Source organism: Zonotrichia albicollis, unplaced genomic scaffold (genome assembly GCF_047830755.1).
Source record: "Zonotrichia albicollis isolate bZonAlb1 unplaced genomic scaffold, bZonAlb1.hap1 Scaffold_254, whole genome shotgun sequence".
NCBI classification, from domain to species: Eukaryota; Metazoa; Chordata; class Aves; order Passeriformes; family Passerellidae; genus Zonotrichia; species Zonotrichia albicollis.
The window spans coordinates 722207-749335 of record NW_027428428.1 but is presented as its reverse complement, the minus strand read 5'-3'; the positions used below and the strand labels follow the sequence as shown (position 1 = coordinate 749335).

The window sequence follows — 27129 nt, the reverse complement described above, 5'->3', positions numbered from 1 at the left end:
GGCTTTGGCCTGGGGGCTGGCAGGGAGGGTGCAGGGAGGAGTCCCGGCAGGGATAAAGGTGCTCCTCACCTTCTGCAGCCTCAGGCAGCGCTGCCCAGAGCCAAAGGAAGATGAAGGTGGCTGTGCTCAGTGTGGCCCTGCTCTTCTCCATCCTGCTGTGCCACCTGGCACAGGCCAAGGTGAGGCACCAGCCAAATGCTGTCCCCACATCCTGCCCTTTCTGGCCTCCCATCCCACCCTTCTGGTCCCTGCTCTGTGTCCCATTCAGGGTCCCCAGGTGTCCTCCCACTGACCATTCCTGAGGCCTTTCCCTTAAAGTCCCCCCTCAATCCTTTGCCTTTCTTCCTGGCCACTGCAGAGGGGTCCCCCTGTACAATTCCCTGACTCACCCCCCCCCCCCAATCTCCCAGTCCTGTTGGTTTTGTCCCCACCTGTCCTCATTCTTCTGTCCCCACCAAGCCCCTCCCTTGCACTCCCATGTCCCTACACCTCAATTCCTTTCTCCTCCCCTGTACCTCACACCCTGCTCCTTCCACACCCCCAGCCCTGTCCTCTGGTCTCTCAATTGACCCCAGATCAGTGTTTTTGGGTCTCCCCCAACCTCAAACAGATCTCCTTGGAGGCCCTGAATTCCAATCCCTCTGCCTGCACCCTGCTCCCTTCACCCGTGTCCCCCCAGCCCCACAAGGTCCAGTCCGGACCCAGCCTTTGTTCTCCTTTCCAGGCACTCCTGGAAGGAACCCAAGATGATCTCCGGGAGGTGAGTGGGCTGCTGGCATTGGAGGGCATCCCCTCAGGGAATTGGGGGGCAGTGGTGTTCCCCCATCCCTTGCTGGCACTGGGGACATCCCAGTGACCAGCGAGGTCTCCAGCTCTCTCTGCAGTTGGATTTAGACAATGACGCGGTCCTGGAGACGCCTCTGGTGGGTATCACGAGTTCTGCCGGTGCCAGACCCTCCCCTTGCATGGCCACCACAGCCCAGGCCATGCCAGTGTGTCCCAGCACAGCCCAGTGCACGCCTCCTGACAGCTCAGACAATGCCCTGCCCCAGGGCTCCTCCCCAGGGAAGCCTTTGCCCAGGACCCTGCTGCATTTCCATCCCTGTCACCCCAGGACCCCCTGGATGAGCCAGGACGCAGCCCCTGCCCCAGCTGTGCCTCTTGGCCAGAAGCCCAGTGCTTCTGGGCAGCAGCACAGCAGCTCCTGCACCCCAGTGCTGCCACAGCCCCTTCCCCAAGGCCCCCCTGCTCTCCCCTGCCTCCCAGTGCAGCCCGGTGCCCCCAGTGTGTCTCTAACGCTGCCTTTTCCCCAGCCCCCTGTGGCTGAAGAGCTGCGGGCTCTCCTGCGGCAGAAGCGCCTGGCTGCCTCTCTGGATGCCTAGGTGAGCCGTGCCTGCAGGGACAGGGCTGGAGACAAAGCCCAGCCATGGCCCAGTGGGCTCCAGAGGTCATGTTCTGGGCTTTGTCTTTTAGGGTGTGAAGGACCAGTGTACTTTTTCCTCTCCAGTGGCATGAGGAGATGATCATCCCTGGAGAAACCCCCTGAACCCTTTGAGCCCTGGGCCATTTCCCCTGAATAATCATTCATCAAGAATCAGTAAACCCTTTGAGCAAAGCTTTGCTCTGTGCCCATGTGTGTGTCTGTGGGTCTGGATTTCCTCCTTTCCGGCGGTCCAGGGAAGTCAGGCCAGGTCTGGGCTTTGCTGCCTTGACACAGTCTGTGCCTTCCCCCAGACAAATGGTGTGTTGGGAGCTGTGCAGAGTCCAGGGGGAGTGGATTGACTGGGGGGGTGGGTGTCCAGGTGGTGAGAAAGGTTGTAGGTTGTTATAAGTAAAAAATCTGCCAATTAAAAAAAAAAGAAAGGTTGCAGTGTGAACCAGTTACACCAGTTGCTGCCAAGGTGGAGTTCTACCTGTTTGTTATTGTAATCACTGGTTGTTTTTGTTAATTTGTCCTTTTATATTAGTATGGCCCTGCCTAAAGCTAAGTTAATAGCCCTTCTCCCTGGACAGCGAAAGGAGGAGACATGGGGGGGGGGGCATCAGAGGGGATGCAAAATAACCTTGAGACCAGCATGCCATGGGAAGCCACCCTACCAAACTTACCAAAAAAACTCCAAAAACAACAAGCCAGTACAGAATTAAGAGATCAAAGTTATGTCTGGATGTGAGGAGCAAAGTACTGAGCCTGCGGAGACGCTGAGAACCTTTGTTGCCCCTCGCCCTGAGCAAAGACCTCAGCTGGAACAAAGAGGCCGAGACTAGAAAACCCAGAAGTTGTAACATGGGATATATCCCCACTGCTCTTGTGAGGGTAGGACCCTCACCTTTGCCCCTTAGTGGGCAAAGCTACACATTCCTCCATTCCTCCTCCTCCGAGTCATCCTGGGATCGATGACAGAGAAGCTGCGGACCCGTCGAGCCTCCCAACCTTAAGCTGAGCACTTTTAATAAAGGCATTAAAAGGAGAAAAAGTCTCCTGCCCTGTTTATTTCATGGTTCACTGTGAAAGTGGTAGGAATGGCCTGGGTTTAAAAGAAAAATAAAAATTCAAAACAAGCTTTCTTTTAAAACTTTTTCTCCCTGTTTTGTGGCTGGTAACCACGTGGCTGGCTCATCCACACAATGTCTGCTCTCACTTTTATATCCTTGCTGTTGCAACAGGCAGCTCTAGCTCCTCCCAAAGGCTGTCTGTTGACTCTTCCTCGCTGTCCATTGGTGTAGACTGCTTTCGTGGAACTGCATTGGAGGGCAGGTGTTGCTAAGCCGTGCCTCTTAGGAACAATCTGCCCTTCCCCAAATGCCCGGACTACCAAGATCACCCCGGGATAACAATGCTGGGTGGGGGGGATACATTGCAATTACAGAACTATAAATCTGTCCAACTTCTCTTAACATAGTAACCATGTTCACCCTTTAATTGGGAGAGCCAACCATCTCATTACTCATCTCTAACACTGTGGCATTCACATTGTCTGAAAAAATCCCTCCGCCAAGGATTTTTCTCCTGGGAAGCTAAGTACCCTCAGAGAAAAAGGAAAACAATTCTTATCTCATTTACTTCTCCTGTGTTGTGCTCATGTGCAGAATGTGTTTGGAGATTGTTTACCCACAGGTGATTTGTTTGATTGGATTCTGGTGTGAGTTATTTTGACTCATTGGCCAATTATGGCCAAGCTGTGTCAAGACTCTGGAAAGAGTCAGAAGTTTTCATTATTATCATTTGAACATTCACTAAGTATCCTTTCTGCATTCTTTAGTATAGTATAGTATAGTACAGTATAGTATAGTATAATATAGTATTCTTTAATAAAATATAGTATTGTAAAGTAATAAATTAGCCTTCTGAGAACATGGAGTCAAATGCAACATTGCTGCCTTCGTTGGGCATCCCTGCAAATACAATATAACACTCCCAAAATTCTTTATATACTCAAAAGAATTTAAATGCCAAAAAAAATCTTCCTATGTCAAAAGTATGTTGAAATTATTTATTGGTCTTGAAATTTGTTTTCCTGGTGGGATAGGGCTGCTGGGTCTACCTGTCTACGGGGCACTGTGGGGCTGTGGGGTTTCTTGGGTGAGGGGCCCTACACGGTCGCCTGTAATGTCTGGCCACGGTCAGGTAGAGCCACCACGGTGTCCTGGGAAAGGGCAAGTGGTTCTACCTGGCTCTGGGGTTGTTCTTGGCCACTGGGTCCATTGGCTCCAGCAGGACTTGGGTGAATTTTGGGGCGGGCCAGGTGGATCAGTTGTCCCCGGCCATCCTGAGAGCTCACCAGGGCTCAGTCATGTTCGCTGACTCCAGTTCCAATACTGAAGGAACCACTGAAGGCACCGCCCCAGGGAAGCCTCACAGCAGAGCTGGCACAGGGCATTGCCCTGGCAGAAGGGCAGGGAAATTGTCTTGGCCATGAGCAGCAGAATGGCGAGAAAGCCGCTGGTGCAGGAGTTGCCCACCCCAGCAGGTTGAAGGCAGGTTTGCGCTGCATTCCTGCTGTCCTGGCAGTGAAATTCTGAGCAGAGGGCACAGAGGAGCCTTCTCCACGGGGCTCACAGGTGACACCGAGATGCTGTGGGGGAGCTAAGCCCTGCCTGAGGGCAGACTCAGCCCAGCAGGAGCCCCAGGCTGACACCGCACTGGAGTCCACAGCTGGCTCAGGGGCGCCGCGTGCCATGAGTGGGGAACAGCTTCCCCTGAAACAGGGAGAGCTGAACCTTGGAGCCACCTGCTCCACAGCTGGAATCAGCGTCAGGGAGCAGACGAAAGAGGAGAGGGAGGCCTTTGGTGTGAGATTCTGAGGAAGCTTTATTCATCAAAGGCAACCGGCACCAAAGAGCTCCAAGCACCAGTGCGCTCGAGATTTTATACAGCACTAGATCTGCGGGTGGGCACGATCCAATAGGGAATCAGGGAGGGAGGAGCAAAAGGAGGGGAATACATCTCAGGGACCAATGGGGATAAGGGGGTGGAGAGGGCAGGTCACATGGGCCAATGGGGCATCATCCATGAGGAGAATTCCCGAGGGGCAGAACCTGCAGGGGAGGGGTTTACAGGAGACTGGCAGGGAAGGGTCCAGAACAGGGCCAGAGTTTACAGGGATGGATAGGGAAGGCACTGGAATACAGGGTGGGGATTGTAATGATTGCAGGGTAAAAGGGGAGGGATATAACCTGGGAATAATCCAGCTTGGGGAAAGACAACATGCAGGGGGTGAACTGGCACTGCAACAGCGCCCGATAAAGTGGGATGCAGGACACATTTTATGGTGCAAAAAGAAAGGATCAATCCTGTGCTATTTATATACGGTCTTTTTATAGGCCTTTTTGTAGGGTTTTTTAAGAACATCCCCTGTCTGTCCCCAGTTGGTCAGCAACAAGTTGTTACCCTGTATTGATTGGTCACTCAAACCCCTGCTGTGTATGTGCAGGAAAAGTTGTTTGTGAGAGATAGTCTTCATTTTTCTATCTAAGAGGGAAAAAACAGTTTATACAGGTGGCTGGTGTTTATCACAGTCTTACAGCTCTTTTTCAGGGAAAGTAGGTTGTTTTCCACAGTCCTAGAGCTCCGTCTCAGGAAAAATAAGTTGTTTTTCACTGCTCCACAACTCTGTTCTCACAAAGAGTGTCAGCTTTCTCATTGCTTCTGCCTCTTGCTGGGATTTATTCAAAGGCCTTCAAAGGATTCACCTTGAGCAGGACAATAGCCCAGCCGAGGCTACATTCAAAATGGATGACTGGTCAGGAGTTTTCACACTTTCATAAAGTTTGGTCCATTTAAATATTTGGGTTAGTTGTCCAATTACAGTCTCAGGTTATGCAGTTCCATCCTCCCGGTTTGCTCTCCTCAATTCACTGTTGTTTGCACTTTTTGTGCCTGAAGCTGCAACAGTGTCCGGTTCTGGGGCTGGAAAAGGATTGTTTTGTCTGACTACACTGTGAAGAGAACTTGCTAACACTGTGTATGAATTCCAGAGTTACAGACTAATGCAGTAGAGAATCTGGAAATATGACAGCTAAAACTGAAGGCATCAGCCTGTTCCATGTTCCCTTGGTTCCATGGGGATCCACAGCATCACAATGGCCACTTGCTCCCACAAGGTTCCCTGATGTCACTGTGGTGTCCTTGGACCCACCTGGTCACAACTGACCCATGGTTCCATGAGGTTCCCCAGTGTCACCATGGTCACTGTCAGAGGCTGGATGAGATCAATGTCCTGAGACACCGTGGGATGAGCTGTCAATCAGTCACACAGTGGGGACAGTGCTAACCCAGCCCTGATTGCCAGAGTGATCAGAAATCCCACCTGGGGGGAGGCCCACAAAGGCCCGGAGGCTTAAAAACACGGAGCGCAAGGTCAGCCCCTGGTATGGACTCTGTCTTTTCCTGGGGTTTGTGTCTCACACACGCTGGAACCCTAGGAGCTGTTAGTCATTGTCGTAGGAAGGGGACCAGGACACCAGCTGGTTCATCACAGGTCCAACAGGTCCAGTCCAGTTTATTAAAGAAAGTATCAAACACTTATACAGCAAATAATAAGCTTATGAATATTCTGTAAGCCAAGCAATCTATTGGTTAAACTATACCATGAACTCTTCCTCATTTCTTAGGTGTTACATCTTTCTTTTCTCATGTCTCTTTCACTGTTTGTTATCCTACTACAGCTAGGCCCGAGGACACACTATCTTTGCAGGTGCAGGACTTCGAATTAGCCACGGTTTTGTACTTTTCCAGTCTCTCTAGTAAGCTAAATTCCCAACACTTACCCTGTTTTTTTTTTTTTTTTTGGGAAAGCAAAATTCTATGGGCTAACTGTGTCACACTCTTTGCAACACAAGAATAGGCAATTCTAACAACTAAACAATATTCTCAGCTAGCAAGGTTTCTCTCTCACAAGGGATCTAAGCTAGGAAAACAAACCAAAAAGGCTATCACTATTTATAGGATATGCTATACGACGGATACAAAAAAGATTCTATGTGCTACAAGGCTCAAACAAAACTCAGGTGTGCTACCTGAGTGCAACCTACAAAAATAAGCTAAAGGAAGTTTGCTTTCTATTCTCAAACAGCAGATATACTTCAAACAGGAACGGCTTTACTCACAAATGCTTCTGATTGTCTCTTTTAACCAAAGTTTCTCTGATGTTCACAACAACACTTTGCACACAAGTTATAAAATAAATGCCTATCATAAAAGTATAAATCTATCTAACGTTATTTAAACTTAATAACACCTAGACTTAAAATACTTAAACTTAAAATAATAAACTTAACAGAACCTTAACAGCATCTAACATTTAATGGCACTTAATAGATAATTTAACTTAAACTACTTAACAACAGATAAAACTTACTATAAAAATAGAATATAGCATTTACTATAACTTACTTACAGGCCTGATTCTAAAATACTAAGCTAAAACAACTTTCTTCACGGGTTTGCTGCAGCATTTCCATACCTAAATGCACTTAAACATAAGGAGTTTGTTTAAGGTATACCTGTAGAAAAATTCTTTTGAATTCAGTAATTGCTTTTACCTTTACCACATTGAAACAAGGCCTAAAGAACACAAAAAACATACTCATTACATCTTACTTATACAATCACTTTAACACATTTTCAACATTTTTAAATTTTCAAAATACAATCTTAGAGTTTGATGTTCCACCGATTAAAGTCTATGCTTCTGATGTTTAAAGTCTCTGTTAATACAGGTGATTTTAAGACAGCATAACGAATGCTGAGCCAAATTGGCCGAAATTTGACTCATGCATTCACTGACGCTGATTTCTTTTTCACAGTCTTTGCTAGGAAAAACAAAAAGATTTTTCTAACTTAGGTGAGAAACGCTAGGACAATGGTCTTTGATGTCGCTTGTTTATTTTCTAAAACTGAAGCTTTTGCCGGCTGCGGGGCAGAGGGAGAAGCGCTCCCACTGGAAAAACGCTCTGTTTTATCTTTGCTGTTTTATCATCTTCTAACACTGCTTTCCACAGTATATCCCTAGATTTTCTCCGTTCTGAGAGTTCATAGACCGTATGTGGGTTAAGGAAAATTTCTTCAGCGTATCCATAGGCTAATAACAAATTTATCCCCTTTATCTCTCGCCATTCTAGATACGCGGCGCATAACTTATATGCTGCTTGCCTTTTCATACCTCTTTCGTGAGTGCTCTTAGCAGCTTTCCAGGCTCCAGCAGACACATATGGCTCGAGTCACCGATGTGAACCCCAAGGGTGCTTCAAAATTCCAGCACTGTCCTGGCTGCTCAGGACCCAGCTCCAACTTCCTTGACCGTGGCGTGTTCTACCCCTTTTTCTTTTATTTTGAGATGAGGGGTTCAACGTTCAAGGTCACCTTTTGTCGTGGGAAGGGGACCAGGACACCAGCTGGTCATAAATAATTAACCGACACTAAAACCGACCACACTCATCAATCCATTAATTAAGAAATCTCAAGATGGGAAAAATCTTAAATTAACAAACCAAAACAGCTACAATAATATCATTAACCCTTTGCCAAAGTTTCTCTGATTTTCTAAATCTGCCAGTAAAGGCTGTTTGGTTGGTTTGGGCTCCTGAGAATCTCTTATTGCTTTTTCTTCAGGGAGTCCAACTCAGAGGACACAAACAACTGTAATTCCTTTAAAATGTCTCTTTGAGAGAATTGTTTGGGGGATGGGAGTCAGGGCTTGTCTGTCCTGCTTGGCCCAGCCCAGGCAGGTCTTTCCCAGCCACATTCCACACTCCATTGCCCAGCTGGAGCCGCTGGTGCCTCTGAGTTGTGCTGCCCCAGCCCCAGGGACGCTCTCCTTGTCTGCCCATTCCCCCACGGTCTCTGGGTAGGGATGGCCTCAGTGGGGGCTGCTGACATCCTCAGCACCTTGGAGGCTGCTGCTGAATTTTCCTGCTCCAGGGGCTTGTTCAGCCTTCAGCTCTTCACTGCAGGAATTCAGTGTCCCAGGGATCATTAACACTCAGAACACCTTATCAAGCCAAGCCTCTGGAAATAATTTGATTTCCGTTTCCAAATAATTTGTAGTTAAGTAGATCTCAGTAGTGTATTCAAAGTGAATCCATGATATTTTAAAAGGCAGTAAGAAAAGATTTTTTTAAGTCTGGTTTAGGGTTTTTTTCCTGTTAATTCATTGATATGTGCAATGTCCAATTGACACTGAAACCAGGTACCTCCTCATGCAGTTTGAATAAATATGAAAATCAAGACCCTTCATGGCTGACAATCAATCAGACTCTGTCCCTACCCCCACCCCACCATTTCCCCATCCAAGCCCTGGCACTCAGAGCAGCCTTGTGCAAATCTGAGCTCCCTCCAGCCCAGGCTGCACCTGCAGCTTTCAGCTCCTTGGCTCCAACTCCCACCTGCTTTCCTTGGAGAAGGAACTGCCTGAGAGACAGAGGGATGTTCATTTCTTGTCAGCCAGCAAAGCCAAGGGAAGGCACAGCTCCATCACATGCAAAAGTCATTCCTCTGCTGGATATTAAATCCACTTTCCACAGCAGACAGAGCAATGGAAAACACCTTCTGTGCCCAACAGAGATCCCAAGGTCCCCCCCAAACCCCCCCTGCCCCAATTCTGCCCAGATTTGCTCTTTGCAAACACGAGTCACAGGCTGAAGTCAGGAGCTCCCTCCATGCCCAGAGGGAGGAAAAGAGAGAAAGGGGATGAAGAGCTCTCCTGTGCAGAGCCAAGGTCCAAGTGCAGCCCCTGCAGTGGGAACCACAACTCATCAGGTTTGTGTCCTTTGGGCTCAGGGCCTGGTGACACTCAGAGGCACAGAAAGGCTTCTTGCCAACAAACACGAGTTGAACATTAGAACAGTTTAATAACTATCACAGCTCTTCTCTCAGCTCTCTGGAATGTCCCAGCAGCATCTGACAGGTCCACCATCCCCAAAAGATTTTTATGCAGGAACAGTTTTAGACATAGGTATAAGAAAAAGTAATTCTGTGATAGATATAAAAACAATTAAGATGTCGCCTTATGTGTGATATTTATTTTAATTTCAGAAAGTTTGGGCATCTCCCTGAAGCTCAAAGCATGAAACCAGAGAGTTATGAGGCACTTGAATGACCACAGAGCATCTGGTGGAGGAAATCTGGGACCAATGGGAAGAAAAAATATCCAGCTGGTCTGGTGAAGAGATGTCCTTAGACATGGCCATTTAACCAAGACAGATGGATGCACTTGATGGAAAAGAGAGGGATTAAATAATAGACTGATTATTGGTGACACAAGTAGATGGGAAGATCAGTATTTCTTCTCCTGCCATCAGTACGCTTCCAGGAAATCCCCGTTTCTGGTGGGAAAAGGTTGACATTCCTTTAGAGTACCCAAATTGCACAGATAATCAATATTTGCTTGTATATTATGGAACTACCAGGTATTAAAACCTGAGCCCCTTCCCAGGCAGACATCAATTGTGTGCCCATGGACAGGCAGTGCCACTTGTGCCCTAAGGTGCCCAGCTTTGATTGGATCTCTCAGAGAGCACCTGAGGGAGAGCAGAGCACCTTGGCCCTTGGCCCAGTCAGGACAGGACAGGACCAGAGGTGAAGAATGTGTGCCCTTGCAGAGCACCTTGCAGAGCACCTTGCATGAGTGATCTCCTGCTTGATCAGAGGTACAATGGACTACTAAAAACCCAGTTGAAAGCTTTGGGTGGTGGATCTTTCAAGAATTGGGAGCAGCATCTGGCAAAAGCCACCTGGTTAGTTAACACCCGAGGTTCCACCAACCGAGCAGGTCCTGCCCAGTCTGAGTCCCTGAATGTAATAGAAGGAGACAAAGTCTCAGTGGTACATATCAGAGGTTATTGGAGTAAGAATCCCAATATAACCAGTTAGATGGTGCCTGGGCCAGTTCTGACCATCGCTGCTGGGCCAAAGGCAGCACCGCATTGTTTTACCCCAGAGATACCTTGGCTGCTGGAAAGTGCAGCGGGGCAAATCCAGGCTGTCAGGACTCCGTTTCCTCAGGAGAGAGCGCTTCTGGCGATGGTGGAGAGAAAGGGAGTGGATTCAGCTAGAAGGTAGCCAGATGTTTATTCCGTGGGTACAGAGATGTCTGCACCGGGCCACTGCTGCTAACAGAATAGAGGCCACATGGTCTCATTAACATTTTAAGCTCAGGACAGGGGAAGGGGAGGGGACAGGTGAGCCACCAACCAGGTGAAGGGGCAGGGTCTCAAGGGACTAGGGACACCTATCACACGACGCCTTGCTGGTATGTTAGCCTGATTGACAGGGCACACTCAGCGAGGGGCGAGGGGGAAGGGAGAAGGTAAAACAGGATATTGCAACACACCGCAACATGAGGTTTGTTAGGGAAGACTGTGTGGATCAATTCTGCCTCGAGTACAGACAAACCCATTCGTGGGGTTGTATTTTCTCAGGGACCAGGTTGCACGTGGTGGATAATGCAAAGAGATGGAACAACACGATGTGTACCTCAGGGAGATCTGATTGTGGGGTAAGAATGATATGCAATATCACTGTTCATTGGATGTTACTGCTATTGTCTGTACATTAAACCATACAGACATGAGTTAGAAGGAAATGTGTAAGAGTTGAAGGTCTGGGCAAGTGATAGATGGAGCTTTAAGTGACTAAAGTGAAAAGGGGCTCTGCAGCTCTGTAATACAGGGCCTGGATTCAGTGGTCCAGTGTGGGGATGTGATGAAGGCATGATGGGTATTGCTTGTAATTTTGGGGAAACAGATGGAAATTTTGTATGAATAATGCATGATGTGTTGTAGTATGTTGATGATATGGGGATAAGGGGTGGAATGTCCTGGGATGATGTTATGATGCTTGTATCCCCATTCATCTGTTCTGTGCCTTTAAGATCGACTCTGAAGAGTGGAAGTTTTGTTTGGGTTTCTCTTATCAGGGACACAGAGACAAACAGTGCATAGGGCTGTTTTTCACTTCTTGCTTTCAGCTTGCTGCTTTGCTTGCTCTCTTTTCTGCTCTCGCTTCTGCTCTGCTTTGGCCTCTGCTTATTAGCTAGTTTAGCTAAAGAGTCCACATCCCTTCCTGGACTGTTTCTCCTCTCCTGTTTCTGTGACCATCTCGAACCTGCTCCGGACTGGGACCTGGGAACACCGAAGGTTCAGCTGCAGCAGCTGCCCCAGCACCGGAGGGACTGAGAACAGAGCGACCACCCCCGAAAGAGACTTTCTGATTTTGTCATCTTTCTCAGAGCAGTGTCATCGGCTATTGTTCATTTTGTGTGCTGGGGGGTGTTGTTCCTGAAATAAACAGGCTCTTTCCACCTGTCTCCAAGGAATTTTTTCCTGAACCGGTTGCGGGGAGGGGCCGTGTGGGTTTTGCTTTCTGGAGGGGCCCTCCTTTGCAGATTCTTTGGCAAATTTGCCCTAAACCAGGACACTGAGCTGTTGTGGTGTGTTGCAATATCCTGTTTTACCTTCTCCCTTCCCCCTCGCCCCTCGCTGAGTGTGCCCTGTCAATCAGGCTAACATACCAGCAAGGCGTCGTGTGATAGGTGACCCTAGTACCTGGAGACCCTGCCCCTTCACCTGGTTGGTGACTCACCTGTCCCCTCCCCTTCCCCTGTCCTGAGCTTAAAATGTGAATGAGACCATGTGGCCTTATTCTGTTATCAGCAGTAGCCCAGTGCAGACATATCTGTGCTCATGGAATAAACATCTGGCTACCTTCTAGCAGAATCCGCTCCCCTCTTCTCTTCACCATCGCCAGAAGCTGTCCCCTGAGGTAAACGGAGTCCTGTCTTGTGCCCCGCTGCACTCTGCCGCCAGCCAAGGTATCGCTGGGGTGAACACCGCAGTGCTGCCTCTGGCCCAGCAGCGAAGGTCAGAACTGGCCTAGGCACCATCTAACTGGTTATATTGGGATACATATTCCAATATATTGGCGTCCCTGTGGGTGGCTCGACTCTGCAGCCCGAAAACGGACTCGCAGTACCTCAGAGAAGTTTCTGCCAGCCGTGCATCCAGCTGGAAGGGCTTTGGTTGCATTGCCCTCAGCTAGAGACTTTGGGAATACTCCCAGAAAAAGTTTCGTGGACTGTTCGGCGCCTTTGGAAAGCCCTGCTTCATTGTGGTGAACAGATTTTCCAGAGGAAGAAAAGGGTAGCTTCTCTTACACCCAGAGAGAGGTCCTTTTCCGGTGGAGACCTGCCTGCCTGTACCCAGCCTACAGCTTCCATTTCACGTGAGTATCTCTGCTTTCGGTAGAGCAGAAGCTCAAAAACAGACTCTGCCGCGAGTTCTGTTCCTTTTTGCCTTTGCATTTTGGCTGCGCAGCCCCACAGACGAGAATTCATAGCGTTCTAGTTTAGCTTTCCTGCTGCGTGTTTCACTGTTTTTTAGAATTCGCGCCGGAGCGGGATCGCTCTCTGCCCTTCCCCCCCCGGCTCAGCAGCGTGTTCAGACACGTGTTAGGAGACTTTCTTTCTCTTTCTCTTTGCGGGAGAGGGGGGGGCTCTCTTTCCACGTGGCCGGGGGACCTGCGGGGGTCGGGAGTGCTCTGCACACGCGGCGGCGGGGGGGGGAGCGTCCCGGTTTCGGCTGCCACGTGGAGCGGCTGCTCTGTCTGCTCCGCGGGGGTGCTGCATTCCACCGCGGGGGAGGCTTTGTTTCTGCCTCGGCTCGGCAAGGCGTGCCCTGCTCCTGCTGCCCGGGAATTTTAAAAGCAGTATATACAGCTGCATTGTGAAGCTTTTGTCTGCTCGTTATCGCTTTCTATCTGTGGTTTTTTTTAGAAATTGGTAGCTGATTTTAGCTTTGTTTTTGGTCAGGCGGGATTAAGTACTTTGCTTTTTAACATGGGTTCCAAACTTAGCATTGTACAAAGGAGAGTGTATTATGATATTGTTAGCATTTTAATCAAGAGTAATGTGAAATTCTCTAAAGGAAAATTGAAACAGTTTATAAGATGGCTTTTTCTGCAGTTCCCAAACATTTCCCCTGAAGAAATCCACAATATTCAATTCTGGGATAAAGTTGGGAATGAATTGATAACCTTAGGACAATCTGGCAAATTACCCTCAGCTAAATTTGTGTTCTGGAGTTTACAAATTCGAACAGCATTGCTCAAACAAAAGGAAATGGAGAAAAAGCCAAATGTAAAGCCATGTGCCTCTGCTCTCCCTGTTCCTCCCTCTCCCTCTAAAACCCCTAAACCTCTTTCCCCAAAAAAATCCCGAGCACGTGTTAGTTTTTCGGAGAGCAGTGATGTCCAAAATGGCCCCCAGTCCCTAGGGGGTCCACAAGATGGTGGATGCCACGTGGCATCTTCCCAAACCTGGTCTTCTTCTTCCCAAAATCCTCTTAAGCATTCCAAAATTCCATCCCCATCCCCCTCTCCTCCTGTTCCTCGTGACACCTTCCCCCCTCCCCCCGCCTTTCCTGCAGTACCCTCAGCTCCGCCCCTTTACTCCTCCCAGGGGGAGGCTGCTGACGTGATGTCACCAGGTGACCCCGCCCCCTGTTCCCACGGTATCCCCGCCCCCTGCCAGCCCCTTGACCCCGCCCCCTGTTCCCACGGTTTCCCCGCCCCTTGCCGGCTCCCTTTCCCCGCCCCCTCCCCGGGTTCCCACGGTGGGGACACACCCACTGCCTGTCCCCAAACCTGTAGCTGTGATCCCAATGCTTCTGATTCAAGGGATACAGAGCAGGGGACAGCAGACCCAATGCATGGTGCCATGTTGTCGCTAGCTCCTGTTACGTTTCAGCCTGCAGCTCAAGCTGGAGCAGCCCCAACTGCTAATTGGAGTTCTTTTGGACGACAATTGATTAAAGAGATCTGTAAATCTCATAAAGAATATGGTGCACACAGTCCATATTTCCGTGGCCTTTTAAATTCTGAATTAAGTAGAACTGTTGTGGTTCCACATGATTTAAAACAAATTTTTTCATGTCTCATGACATCCACGGAATTCAAATTATGGGAATCAGCATTGAAGCAACTGCTAAAAGATGCTCTCCCAAGCTTACAGGCTGATCCAAACACAGCAAAAGACAACAATGGTAACCCCATTACTATTGACCACCTCTGTGGTGAGGGTCAATGGTCTTCTCCCTCAGTCCAAGCTGCTGCAATTCCTGCAGAAACACTTGAGAAAGTAAAAGAAGCAGCTGAAAAAGCATTCTTTTCCCTCCAACCTGAGGGGCCTTTTGAGCCCTATAGTAAAATCAAACAACTACCATCAGAGCCTTTTGTGAAATTTGTAGAAAGGCTAACTAGAGCCATTGAAATACAGGTTAAAAAGGAAAATGCAAGGGAAGCAATTTTAGAAGAAATAGCATTTACAAATGCAAATGAACAGTGTCGAGCAGCAATCCTGAGCCTTCCTATGGAACCTTCCCCTACATTAAAAGATATGCTTCTAGTCTGTAACAGGAAAGTGCCTCTGATGAGTGTTGCGGAAGACACCAGACCAAGGCTGCTGCCAAGACCACCTCAGCGTGTTGCTGTTGCCAGCCCAGCACCTTCTCTTTCAGCACAGCAGTACCCTGGGCAGCAGCGGAGACCAGCAATGGTTGAGCCCACTAAACCATGCCTGCTTTGTAATAAGCTAGGACACTGGAGTAACCAGTGCCCCCTGAAAAGGGAATTTGATGAATTTAAAAATAGCAGGGGAGGAGAACTGCAAGCCCTCCCTGGGGGTCAACAACAAAAAAACGAAGAATAAAGCGCCAGCCTGCCAGGCGTGCAGACATAAAAGGAGCAGGCCAAGAGAATAAGGGTAGCAAAATAAATCAAGCGCGCAATAATATTAACATTTGTGTAAGTGAAGCAAGTGCTTCAAAGACCAAGTCTGCTAGTCCGCTGTTGAAAGTGAAACAAAATAACCTTTGTTGTGATTTAAGTGATTCTGTATTAACCGCATCTACTGTCAATGAGCCTTACAGGTTGCAGCTGACAGAGTCACTCCACCTGAAGGACACTGACTGGCATTTTGTCTCTGTAAATCCTGAACAGAAAGGTACTTGGAACCAAATTCGTTGTAAGTACATCATCACTGGGGACAAAAACACACCACAAGAGATCGAAATTGCTCCGGGACTGACAACATCAGATCCCAAGCAATTTGTTCTCAGCCTGCACTGTTTCCACCCACCCCTGTTTCTTCCCAAGGGACAAATTGTTGCTCAAGCTATCCCTGTGCCATCTTTACCTGAAAATGTTGATAAACAAGGGCCCACAGTCGCCCGGGTCCAAGTTATTGGGACAGATAAACCCAAATTGTGGTGCAATGTCAGTGGGGGTGGGGAGTCTAAACGCATTGAGATGCTTGTAGACACAGGTGCAGACTGCACAGTGATTCCAGTACAAGACTGGCCAGCTCACTGGCCTTTACAAAATGTTGCTGGTCACCTTCGAGGTGTAGGAGGTCTGCAATTGGCAAGGCAATCCAAAAGCATTATTCAATTCGAGGGTCCAAACGGACAATTGGCAAATATCCGTCCATTTGTGTTAGATTATTCAGAACCTTTGTTAGGGAGAGATTTAATGGCCCAGTGGGGTGTCACAATTAATATTCCAGACTCTCCACAGCATTTTTGTGCAGCAGTCATTGAACAACAGCGCCCCATCCAAAAACTTAAGTGGAAAACAGACGAACCAGTTGATGTGAAACAGTGGCCACTCAGTAAACAAAAAATAAAGGTGCTTGAGGAACTAGTACAAGAGCAACTAAGAAAGGGCCACATTGTGGAGACCATGTCCCCATGGAACTCTCCAGTGTTTGTCATCCAAAAAGCTGACAAAAAGAGGTGGCGACTTCTCTGTGACCTCCGACAAATTAATAATGTAATTGAAGATATGGGTTCTCCCCAGCCTGGTATGCCATCCCCAACAATGCTTCCTCAAGATTGGAAATTAGCTGTTATTGATATTAAAGATTGTTTTTTCCAAATCCCATTGCACCCTGACGATGCACCGCGTTTGGCATTCTCAGTCCCTTCTATCAATTCAGAAGCTCCTATGAAAAGGTACCATTGGACTGTTCTTCCTCAGGGCCTGAAGGTATCTCCAGCTATCTGCCAGTGGTATGTCTCTTCCCTGCTTTCCCCAGTGCGTGCAGCCGCAGAGAAGGCCATCATCTACCATTATATGGATGATATCCTTGTGTGTGCCCCCAATGATGATTTACTAACACATGCGCTTGACCTAACGATCGATGCATTGATTGTTGCAGGGTTCGAGCTCCAGGAACAGAAAATTCAAAAGATGCCACCTTGGAAGTATTTGGGCTTAGAAATTGGAAATAGGACCATTGTTCCTCAAAAACTAGAAATCAATCCAAGGATCAAGACCCTTGCGGATGTCCACAAGTTGTGTGGGTCCTTGAATTGGGTAAGACCATGGCTTGGTCTGACTAATGAAGACCTTGCCCCTCTTTTCAATTTACTGAAAGGGGGAGAGGACCCAGGTGCTCCTAGGTCTATTACCCCAGAGGCACGGAAAGCTCTAGAAAAGGTTCAGATTGCAATGTCCACAAGACAGGCCCACCGATGCCGGCCTGATCTGCCATTCAAATTTATCATCCTAGGTAAGTTGCCACACCTCCATGGAATTATTTTCCAGTGGGAGGAAAAACAAACACCTAAGGCAAAGGACACACCAAAAAAGGACCGGGACCAGAGGGACTCTCTCTTGATCATAGAATGGGTTTTCCTCAGTCACAAAAGGTCCAAGAGGCTGACAAAGCCTCAGGAGCTGATAGCAGAACTGATCCGGAAAGCAAGGACCCGGATCAGGGAGTTAGCAGGATGTGATTTTAAGTGCATTCACATTCCAGTTGAGTTAAAATCAGGTCAAAATACTATGAAAATACTGGAACAATTGTTTCAAGAAAATGAAGTGTTGCAGTTTGCTCTGGATTCCTACTCAGGACAATTTTCGGTAGCACGGCCCGCTTGCAAATTGTTTGAACAAGATGTTCAATTTACTTTAAAATTAAGAACTGCTCTAAGTAGGAGACCTTTAAAAAGGGCTCTGACTGTCTTTACAGATGCGTCCGGGAGGTCCCACAAGTCTGTTATGACTTGGAAAGATCCTCAAACCCAGCAGTGGGAGACGGACATTGCTGAGGTGGAAGGTTCACCTCAGGTTGCTGAATTGGCTGCAGTTGTTAGGGCTTTTGAAAGGTTCTCAGAACCATTTAATCTGATTACAGACTCTGCATACGTGGCAGGAGTAGTATCCAGAGCAGATCAAGCAATACTGCAAGATGTATCTAACATTGCACTTTTTGAATTGCTCTCAAAACTGGTAAAGTTAGTCACTCACCGAGAGCAACCATTTTATGTGATGCATGTCAGGTCACACACTGACTTGCCAGGGTTTATCGCTGAAGGCAACAGAAGGGCAGATGCTCTTGCTGCGCCTGCAGTGATGGCCACTCTCCCAAATGTTTTTGAACAGGCAAAAATCAGCCACCAGCTTTTCCACCAAAATGCACCTGGCCTGGTTCGCCAGTTTAACATCACTCGAGAACAGGCCAAAGCGATTGTGACCACATGCCCAAATTGCCAACAACATGCACTCCCTACAGTGAGTACGGGAGCAAACCCAAGGGGACTGAACAGTTGTGAACTGTGGCAAACAGATGTAACACACATACAGGCTTTTGGACGGCAGAAATATGTTCATGTTAGTGTAGATACCTTTTCTGGAGCGGTCTATGCTTCTGCCCACACAGGAGAATCATCTATTGATGCTATTAAGCACCTCTTACAGGCTTTTTCTTTCATGGGCATCCCCAAGGAGCTGAAAACTGATAATGGGCCCGCTTATAAATCCAAGGAATTCGGGAGCTTCCTGCAGCAATGGGGAGTAGAGCACAAAACTGGCATCCCCTACTCCCCTACAGGTCAAGCCATTGTAGAAAGAACTCACCGTGATATTAAAAGGGTCCTGGACCAGCAACAACAGGTTCTGAAGGTAGAACCTCCCCACATCCGGTTATCCAGGGCACTATTCACAATCAATTTTCTGAATTGTTCTTTTGACAGCCTGAACCCACCCATCCTACGCCACTTTGGGGGGAACAGTCACAGGTTGATGAAAGAAAAACCTCCAGTTTTAGTAAAGGACCCTGAGACTTGGAAAATGGTGGGACCTTACAAATTGGTTACTTGGGGACGTGGATACGCCTGTGTGTCCACCCCCTCTGGTTTAAGGTGGGTTCCTTCCAAATGGGTAAAGCCCTATGTTCCCAAAGTCTCAGAGAAATCTGCAGAAGCACCCCAGGTTGCTCATGCTGCCTGGAGAAGAAAACGCCGCGCATGTTCTCTGGAGGAAATTCCATTTAAGCCTCCTATCTGGAATAGTTTGTAATATATGTTTGTCTCAAGTTTTTGTACCAGTTTAGATCCCACTGTTCGTGTGTAGCCTCGAGATGCCATGAGACCGAGCCTGCTTCTCATCCTACTCGTGATCATCCCACCTGCAATCTCCTACATAGTACCGCAGCCCAAACCACATATGGACTACATCGATAAAAGTTCTCAGACATCAACAGAGAAACTGACAACGAGCTGAATGGACTTTTCAATGGCTGGGGACTCTCGGGCTGGTTGGGATCTATTCTGAAAACTGTAATTTTAGTGCTGTTTGTTTTAGTTGTAGTTATTGTAGTTTTTAGCATTGTTTTTGGAGTAATCAGACGCATGGTTCTCAAGTTAATCTCAAGCTCATCTCCCCCTCCTGAGGTCTACCATTTGGAAGCCCTCAGTGCTCCAGTGGATGACCTAGAAGCCTCAGTAGAATCATTCTGCACCATAAACACAGTCCTCTTCTTTTTAAACAAAACTAGGGGGAGATGTTGTGGTGTGTTGCAATATCCTGTTTTACCTTCTCCCTTCCCCCTCGCCCCTCGCTGAGTGTGCCCTGTCAATCAGGCTAACATACCAGCAAGGCGTCGTGTGATAGGTGACCCTAGTACCTGGAGACCCTGCCCCTTCACCTGGTTGGTGACTCACCTGTCCCCTCCCCTTCCCCTGTCCTGAGCTTAAAATGTGAATGAGACCATGTGGCCTTATTCTGTTATCAGCAGTAGCCCAGTGCAGACATATCTGTGCTCATGGAATAAACATCTGGCTACCTTCTAGCAGAATCCGCTCCCCTCTTCTCTTCACCATCGCCAGAAGCTGTCCCCTGAGGTAAACGGAGTCCTGTCTTGTGCCCCGCTGCACTCTGCCGCCAGCCAAGGTATCGCTGGGGTGAACACCGCAGTGCTGCCTCTGGCCCAGCAGCGAAGGTCAGAACTGGCCTAGGCACCATCTAACTGGTTATATTGGGATACATATTCCAATACTGAGCCACGCCGGAGAGAAAAGGCAGCGAGGGGCTCCAGCCCAGCTGCTTCATTGCCCTGCCTGCTTCATGGAGCTCTGCCATGGGAGAAAGCTGACGCCGGACGAGCCCCTGAGCTTCCATCAGCTGCTGGAACTGCTCTGTGACAGCTCCTGTTCTTCCGAGAGAGACCCTGGCACCTTCTTGTAACGCGTGTCATGGGGGGATTCTGTTTGTTAATAAACTGTGGGGGGTTTTCCACTTTCATCTATCAGTAATAATTTCCTATTGCTGGAAAGGGGTTGTTGGAACACTTTAGAGGAGACGACTTATTGCACAATATCCTGTTTGAAGTTGTCTCAAACTGTGTGAGACAGATGGCTTCACACAGGAGCATCCCCAAGGCTGCTGAGGGGAAGGCACAGAGGAGGACAAACCCAGTATTTCTGAGGGAAACTCCTTGACACCAAACCAACCTGAGCTGCCAAACAGCAGACCTGATGTTTCGACACGTGGGCCAAAGGGGAAACATTTCAGTGTGTTTGGTCCAGGCTGGGTTATGCTCGAGGCAAAGGTGTGTCAGTGTGTTGGATAATACTCTTTTCTTGACCTAGAGATGGGGACACTGAGAGGTGTTTTAAAAACTTATATTCCATTTTCAGTCTCATGAGAAGGGTGAGACAATACACATAATTTACACCATCACAATCAGAAGCCAACTATTTCCTAATTACAGTAGTTCTTGGTCTATCAGATTTTTGCCATGCCATGTTGTAGACGCCTTAAAGCCATTTATTTAAAACTACCCCTTGTGGGTCCCACTAAAATGCATCTTTCGTAGCTCTATTTTTCCAAAGTCTTATTTGCAAGGTCATCTTTTGAAACTTTTTGCTAGCTCCATTTCTCTCTCAACAATATCTGTCCTATTCCATGGCATTTTTAAGTTAGCATTTCTTGTCTCAAGATTTATATACAGATTCATACGGTGTGGGCCTTCTATTAGGCTCTAAAAACTTTCTACAAATCCATTTCCCCCATCAGTGCACTTGGCTCCTTCTCTCCTCATTGTGCCTGGCAAGCACAGGAGCCCAGAGCTCCTGCAGAACCCATCACAGCACTCAGTGGGAGCAAACTTGTGTCCAGTCCTCACCTGGAGCTGTGGTGGCAACATTCCACCACATTGGAATGAGGAACTGTTCCTGCTCTTTCAAAAGGAGCTAAGGAGGTTTGGCCTTCAGATCAATTGTCTGCAGGCTCCTGCAGTGCCTGGTGCTGCTCCCTTGCCAGAGGCACCCCAGGCCAGGGGGGCACATCTGGGCTGCTGTGTCTGGCTCTGGGGCTCCCTGTTCTGGGCAGTGAGGAGGAGCTGCAGAGGCTCTGCAGGACTGGCAGGATGGGCTTTGGGGCTGGCAGGAGAAGCTGAGGGACCTGGGCTGCTAGAGCTTCTGAAGAGGAGGCCCAGGGCTCATCGTGCAACTGCTCCAAGGGTGGTTTCAGAGAATCCCAGAATCAGCAAGGGTGGAAGAGGCCATGGAGGTCATCAAGTCCAACCTGTGCCCTGACAACGCCTTGTCTCCCCTGAGCCTCCTCCAGGATAAACAACTGCAGGTCCTTCAGCCGCTCCTCACAGGACTTGTGTTCTTCCAGACCCCTCCCCAGCCTTGTTGCCCTTCTCTGGACACACTCCAGCCCTTCCATGTCCTTCCTAAATTAGGGGGCCCCAGAACTGGAAACAGCACTCGAGGTGCTGCCCAAGCAGTGCTGAGCACAGAGGAAGAATCCCTGCCCTGCTCCTGCTGGCCACACTATTCGTGTTCCAGGCCAGGAGCCATTGGCCTTCTTGGCCACATGGGCACACTGCTGGCTCATGTCCAGCCTGCTGTCCCTCAGTCCCTGCAGGTCCCTTTCTGCCTGGCTGCTGTCCAGCCCCTCTGGCACCTTGTTGAGGGAGGGATGCAGGGAGGGAACGGGTCCAGATCCAATCCTTCCTGAACTGTGGTGTTTGCTGGCACTGCCAGTTCCCAGATCTTGATATTTCCATATTCTGTCACAGTCCAAGTCCAGCAATTTGCTGGCAAAGAAAGCCAAAACCAAGCAAATACCTGGTACCTACAGCAACCCGATCTCATGTTTGCTGACACCCCCAGTACCCAGATCCGGAATTTTTCAGATGCCTGCACAGCATAATTCCAGCAATTTGCTGGCACAGAAAATAAGCATCTGGCAATTTCCCAGTGCCGGCACATTCCACACCAAGATCTGACATGCGCTGGCACTGCCAGTGCCCACATCTGGCAATTTCCCTCTTCTGGCACCACCCATATCCAGACTTTGCTGGCAAAGAAAGCTAAAACCTGGCAATTTCCCCTTGCCAGCACTGCCCAATCTGGACTTTGTTGGCAGCAGGATCCCAAGAAAGATGGAAGGAAAGAAGGAAAGAAAAGAGGAAGGCATCCAGACCCAGTCCTTCCTGGAGCCTGCAGCCTGAAATGGGCTGTTTGCTGGCACTGCCAGTGCCCAGATCTGGAAATTTCCCTATTGTGGCACAGCCCAAGTGCAGCAATTTGCTGGCACAGAAATCCAAAACCTGTGGCAGCTTCCTGCTCCTGGGTCTGGCACCACCCACATCTTGTGTTTCCTGCACCAGAACCAAGATTTGGAAATTTCTCAGTGCCAGCAGAGCCCAAATCTGGCAGATTTCTGTCGCTGGCAATGACACCACCCAGATCTGGTGTTTGCTGGCAGCGCCAGCGCCCAGATCTGAAAACTTCCTGGTGCTGGCACAGCCCAAGTCCAGTGATTTGCTGGCACAGAAAGCTAAAATTTGGAAATCTGCAGGTTCTGGCTGCAGCACCATCCAGCTCTGGTGTTTTCTGGGACCGCCAGTGCCCAGATTTGGAAATTTCCCGATGCCTTCACAGCCCAGGTCTGGCAATTTGGTTTTAGCTAGCTTAGGAAGAGAAGTTCCTTGGACTGTGGCTTTCCTTTTTCTTGGAACTGTTTAAACCTGCTCTGGACTGAAAACCCAGAAGAACACCGGCACCAGCTCACCCCTGTGGCCCACCGAGGTCTGGGACGCTGCATTCCAGCGCCACAGGGACTTAAAAGAGACCGAGTGAGCCAACTACAACCCACAAAAAGGACTTTCTGAATTTGCCATCTCTTCAGCACTGTCAGAGGTTTGATTTCATATTATTCATTTTTCATGCTTGTGAATACTTTACTTGTTAAATAACCTGGGGTTTTTTTTCACTTTTCTCGAGGGAAGTCTTTTCCTGACCTAGTAGGGGGAGGGGCCGCTTGAACTTGCTCTCCAGACGGACCCCTTTTGGAGATTTCGTCCCCAAATTTGCCCTAAGCCAGCACAAACAGTTACAATGAAAATTGCACCAGTGGCATCATTTCCTGGTGGCAAATCTTGTGACAGAAAATTGACCTTATTCTCCATGAGAGATTCTTGGGAAGAGCAGACAGGAGAAGATTCCTGGAAAACTGAAACAGCTTTCCAGAAGTGAAATGAAAATGAAAGAAACAATCCAAGATGCTTTCCTCTATTTATTTCTATGCCCCCCTTTTTCCATATTGCACTACTTCTCCATCCCAGTAATTCCAGATGCACAGCACCTCTAAGATGGGTGACTTAGTGATTTTAGACACTCTAAAATACCATGAGCCACACACAGTTTTCCTTCCCCTGGTTTTACAGGAAAGCAACACTGCAGGTGTCAGTGCAGTGCTGGGGTCAGGTAGGAATCCTACCCCAAGGGAAGGTGCCCCGACAGTGTTTGACCCTCAGCAAGGACAATGCACAGCAGCAAGTGAGGGGATCGCTGTGCCGGTGTGCAGGAGTCAGGGCTCTGCATCTGCGCTCAGCGCTGCAAAGTTCCCGTGTTTGGGCAGACGGAGGGGCTGTCCCCGGGGCGCGCGGGGCTCGAACGTGGGGCTCGTGGGTCCAGCGGGGAACGGACACGGGGACGAACGGCCCCGGTGCTTCAGTTGCAGCGGCGGCAGCGGCGGCAGCAGCAGCGGCGGCAGCAGCAGCGGCGGCAGCAGCAGCGGCGGCAGCAAAGAGATATTTTGAATACTCTCTTTCTTTCTCTTCTCTCTTTCTTTCTCTCTCCCTCCCTTTCCCGCTGTCGGGCACCCTTCCCTCGGGGTCCCTTGCCCGGCGTCCCTCTCCTCTCCCCGCCTCCCTGTCCCCTGCAGGGCCGGGCCATGCCCCCGGCCCGCCCCCGGCCCCGGGCGGGGCTGCCCCGTGCCCGGCCCCGGCCGTCCCACCGCGGTCTCGCCTCCGCCCGGCTCTGGCTGTACTGGCGGTGGCGCTGCTGGGCGGGCATCAGTGCCTGGGGCGGGGGCGGCATCGCCGCCCTTTGCCTCCGCCTGGCCCGAGCCCGGCCCCGGCCCCGACCACGGCCCCGGCCACGGCCGCGCCCCCGGCCCCTGCCCCGGCTCCTCCCGGGGCCCGCGGAGCACACACGCGGCGCGGCCCCTCCCGCCGCCTCCGCTGCGGCTTCCCCGGCCCGAGCTCCGCCGCTCGGCAGCGCGGCCGCCGGTCCCGAGCCTCCCGTGCCGCGTTCCCGGGAGCGAACGCCTGGGCATGGCCGGCCCGGGGCGGGTGAGGGGCGCTCGGGGGCCGTTGCTGGTCCCGGGCCGAGCGCTGACAGCCGCGTCTCGCCCGTAGGGACGGCGCAGGAGGCCCTGCAGGAGCGCTACCGGCTGGGATCGCTGCTGGGGCGCGGCGGCTTCGGCAGAGTCTTCGCGGCCACGCGGCTCTCGGACGGCGCCCCGGTGAGCGGTGGGGCTGGCGGCGGGCGCAGGAGGAGGGGATGGAGGAGGAGGAGGGCAGAGGGCAGAGGATGGGGCTCGCAGTGCGGGCGGCGAGCTCACCCCGCTGCTGGCCTTGGCTTGCAGGTGGCCATCAAAAGGGTGCCACGGAACCGCGTCCGGCACTGGGGCGAGCTGGTGAGTGAGCGGGGCCAGCAGCCGGGGCTGCCGGCCAGGGATGAGCCGGGGCCCGGCACGGTGGGAGCCGCCAGGACGCCCCGAGGGAGAGCGGGCGTGGGGCCAGCGCAGGGCGCAGAGCATCTCGGCCTGGCTGAGGGCTTCCCCAGGCCTGGCACGGCATCGGCCCCAGTGACGGCATCGTGCTCCTCCCGCAGCCCGACGGCACCAGCTCACCCCTGGAGATCGTGCTGCTGGCCAGGGTGTCCACTGGCTTCCCCGGTGTGGTCCAGCTGCTGGAGTGGCTCGAGCTCCCCAACTGCATCGTGATGGTGCTGGAGCGGCCAGAGCGGTGTCAGGACCTGCATCGTTTCATTGGGGCACGGCGGTTCCTGCCCGAGGAGGAGGCGCGGGAGCTGTTCCGCCAGGTGCTGGAGGCCGTGCGGCACTGCACCAGCTGCGGGGTCCTGCACCGGGACATCAAGCCAGAGAACATCCTGGTTGACCTGGACACCGGGCAGGCCAAGCTGATTGACTTTGGCTGTGGCACCTACCTGCAGGACACAGTCTACACACACTTTGCAGGTGAGCCTACCCAGGGCTGTGCTCCCGCTGCTGACATCTCATGGCCCAACATCTCCCAGCCCAAGCTGGCTGTGGCAGCGGGAGTTCTCCCTTTTGCTGCCAGTCAGGGCACTGAGTCCTCAGCTGAGTTGCTTTAGAGCGGGGCTGGGTGGGCAGCCATCTTCCAGCCCTGCTGGCAGCCTTTGCCAGCCACTCTGCCCAGGACTGGGGCTGGGCTGGGGCAGCCAGCCCGACCAAAACCCCCGTGGGTGGGGGTAGCAGAGAGAGAGGGCAGAACCTGTGCCCCAGCCAGTTTGGTGTGCAAATGAGAGGAAGGGCTTGCACTACCCCACTCGCCCTGTTTCCCTTGGCTTCATAATATTTTTGGGGCAATGCAGGCAGGGAGGATAAGGGCATGTTTTTTCCCCAGCATGGAGTGGATTTTTCCTTTGCATGTCATGGTCGGGCCTAGCCAGGGCTGCCCTCTTCCAGCACCAGAGGCTTCTTTTCCAACCCTAACTTTGTGCACAAGTCCCAGATGCTGGTGAGAGGGCAGTGGTCACCCTGTGTGCCCCTGATGCAGCCCCCACATACCCAGGGATGCTGGGGCCAGGCTCTGGGAGCAGCAGCATCCCCCTGATGAACTCCATCTGTATTCCATAGGAACACTGTCCTACAGCCCCCCGGAATGGAACGACTTTGGCTGGTACCATGGCGAGGCAGCAACGGTCTGGTCCCTGGGCATCCTGCTGCACCAGATGGTCTGCGGGGAGCACCCTTTCAGGAGGGGCCGGAACCTCAGCTGGGGCCAGCTCCCGCTGCCACAAGGGCTCTCTCAAGGTGGATCCTCTTCTCTGGGCACGGGGGGAATCCAAGTGCTGGGAGTCAGCAGCGGGATCGTGGGCATCCCGCTCTGGCAGCTGCTGAGGAGGTGGCACATGTCCTGCTCTCCTCCAAAACAGGGAATTGGTGGGAAAGTTTAGGCCCAGCTCAGAGCGCATCCAGCATGGCCTGGGCATGGGAACAGTGGGGTAAAGCAGACAGGAGCCTTCTCTGGCTGACCGTCAGTTTCTGCTTTCTCTCCCCAGAGTGCAAAGACCTGATCTGGTGGTGTTTATCCGTGAACTCCTTGGACAGACCCACACTGGAAGACCTGTTCTGTGTTCCTTGGATGCAGGATATTCCTCTGCCATAGAAGAAGGGAGAGAGCCACAGGCACACTTTCATCCAGGGCCCTGGTAAGTTCCTGCTCCACATATGCCTTGGCAATGAGAAGCAAAGGAACCCAACCCTTTTTGTGCTGCCAGTGTCACTGCACTGGGGTCATGGGATGGGAACACACAGCCCTTGTGCTGGAGCCCTTGTGCTGGAGCTGAGCTGCTCTGCCCAGCACTGGTGGCCGCCATCCCAGCTGGTTTTGCTTGTCCTGGTTCCCTGACAGCTGGGGCCCTGGGCAGAGCCCTGAGAGCCTGGTCTGCCCGCAGGGAAGGAGAAGGAGCGCCTGGAGAAGCTGTACTGGGTGGGGATGCTGCTGCTGCTGCTGCTGGAGACAGCGAGGGTGACATCAAGGATGACAAGCTCTTCCTCAGCCTGGCCACTGGAGGCTGAAGGTGATGCACTTTGATTCTGGCACCTTCTTCAAAGCCAAACTCCACGGGGAATTTGCAGATGAGTCCCCATCTGGGGAAATTCTGCCAGATTTGGGCATGACCCAGCCTGGCGGGGAACCAAAGGCTCCCCCTTTGCTGGGGCAGATGCAACTCATTCTTCAGTTGCTGCCCAGCTGCTTTTGGCAGGGCTGGGAGGATGGGCTG

At 50.8% G+C, this 27129-nt stretch overlaps 1 protein-coding gene across 1 annotated transcript; it reads left to right on the top strand.

Moving 5' to 3' along the window:
• The first annotated feature begins 1426 nt into the window (after positions 1 to 1426).
• On the top strand, positions 1427 to 26418 carry LOC141727781 (serine/threonine-protein kinase pim-1-like). Its single transcript, XM_074534068.1, has 6 exons — positions 1427 to 1434; positions 24466 to 24598; positions 24722 to 24772; positions 24970 to 25336; positions 25979 to 26214; positions 26404 to 26418. The coding sequence occupies exons 1-6, from the start codon at positions 1427 to 1429 to the stop codon at positions 26416 to 26418; spliced, it is 810 nt and encodes a 269-aa protein (XP_074390169.1).
• Positions 26419 to 27129: the final 711 nt, after the last annotated feature.

What these genes read in the sequence shown, in the direction of transcription:
- LOC141727781 (XM_074534068.1), top strand. An exon ending in GGCTCTCGGACGGCGCCCCG is followed by an intron (nt 24,599 to 24,721) that starts GTGAGCGGTGGG and finishes CTTGGCTTGCAG; the next exon opens with GTGGCCATCAAAAGGGTGCC. An exon ending in AGTCTACACACACTTTGCAG is followed by an intron (nt 25,337 to 25,978) that starts GTGAGCCTACCC and finishes TGTATTCCATAG; the next exon opens with GAACACTGTCCTACAGCCCC.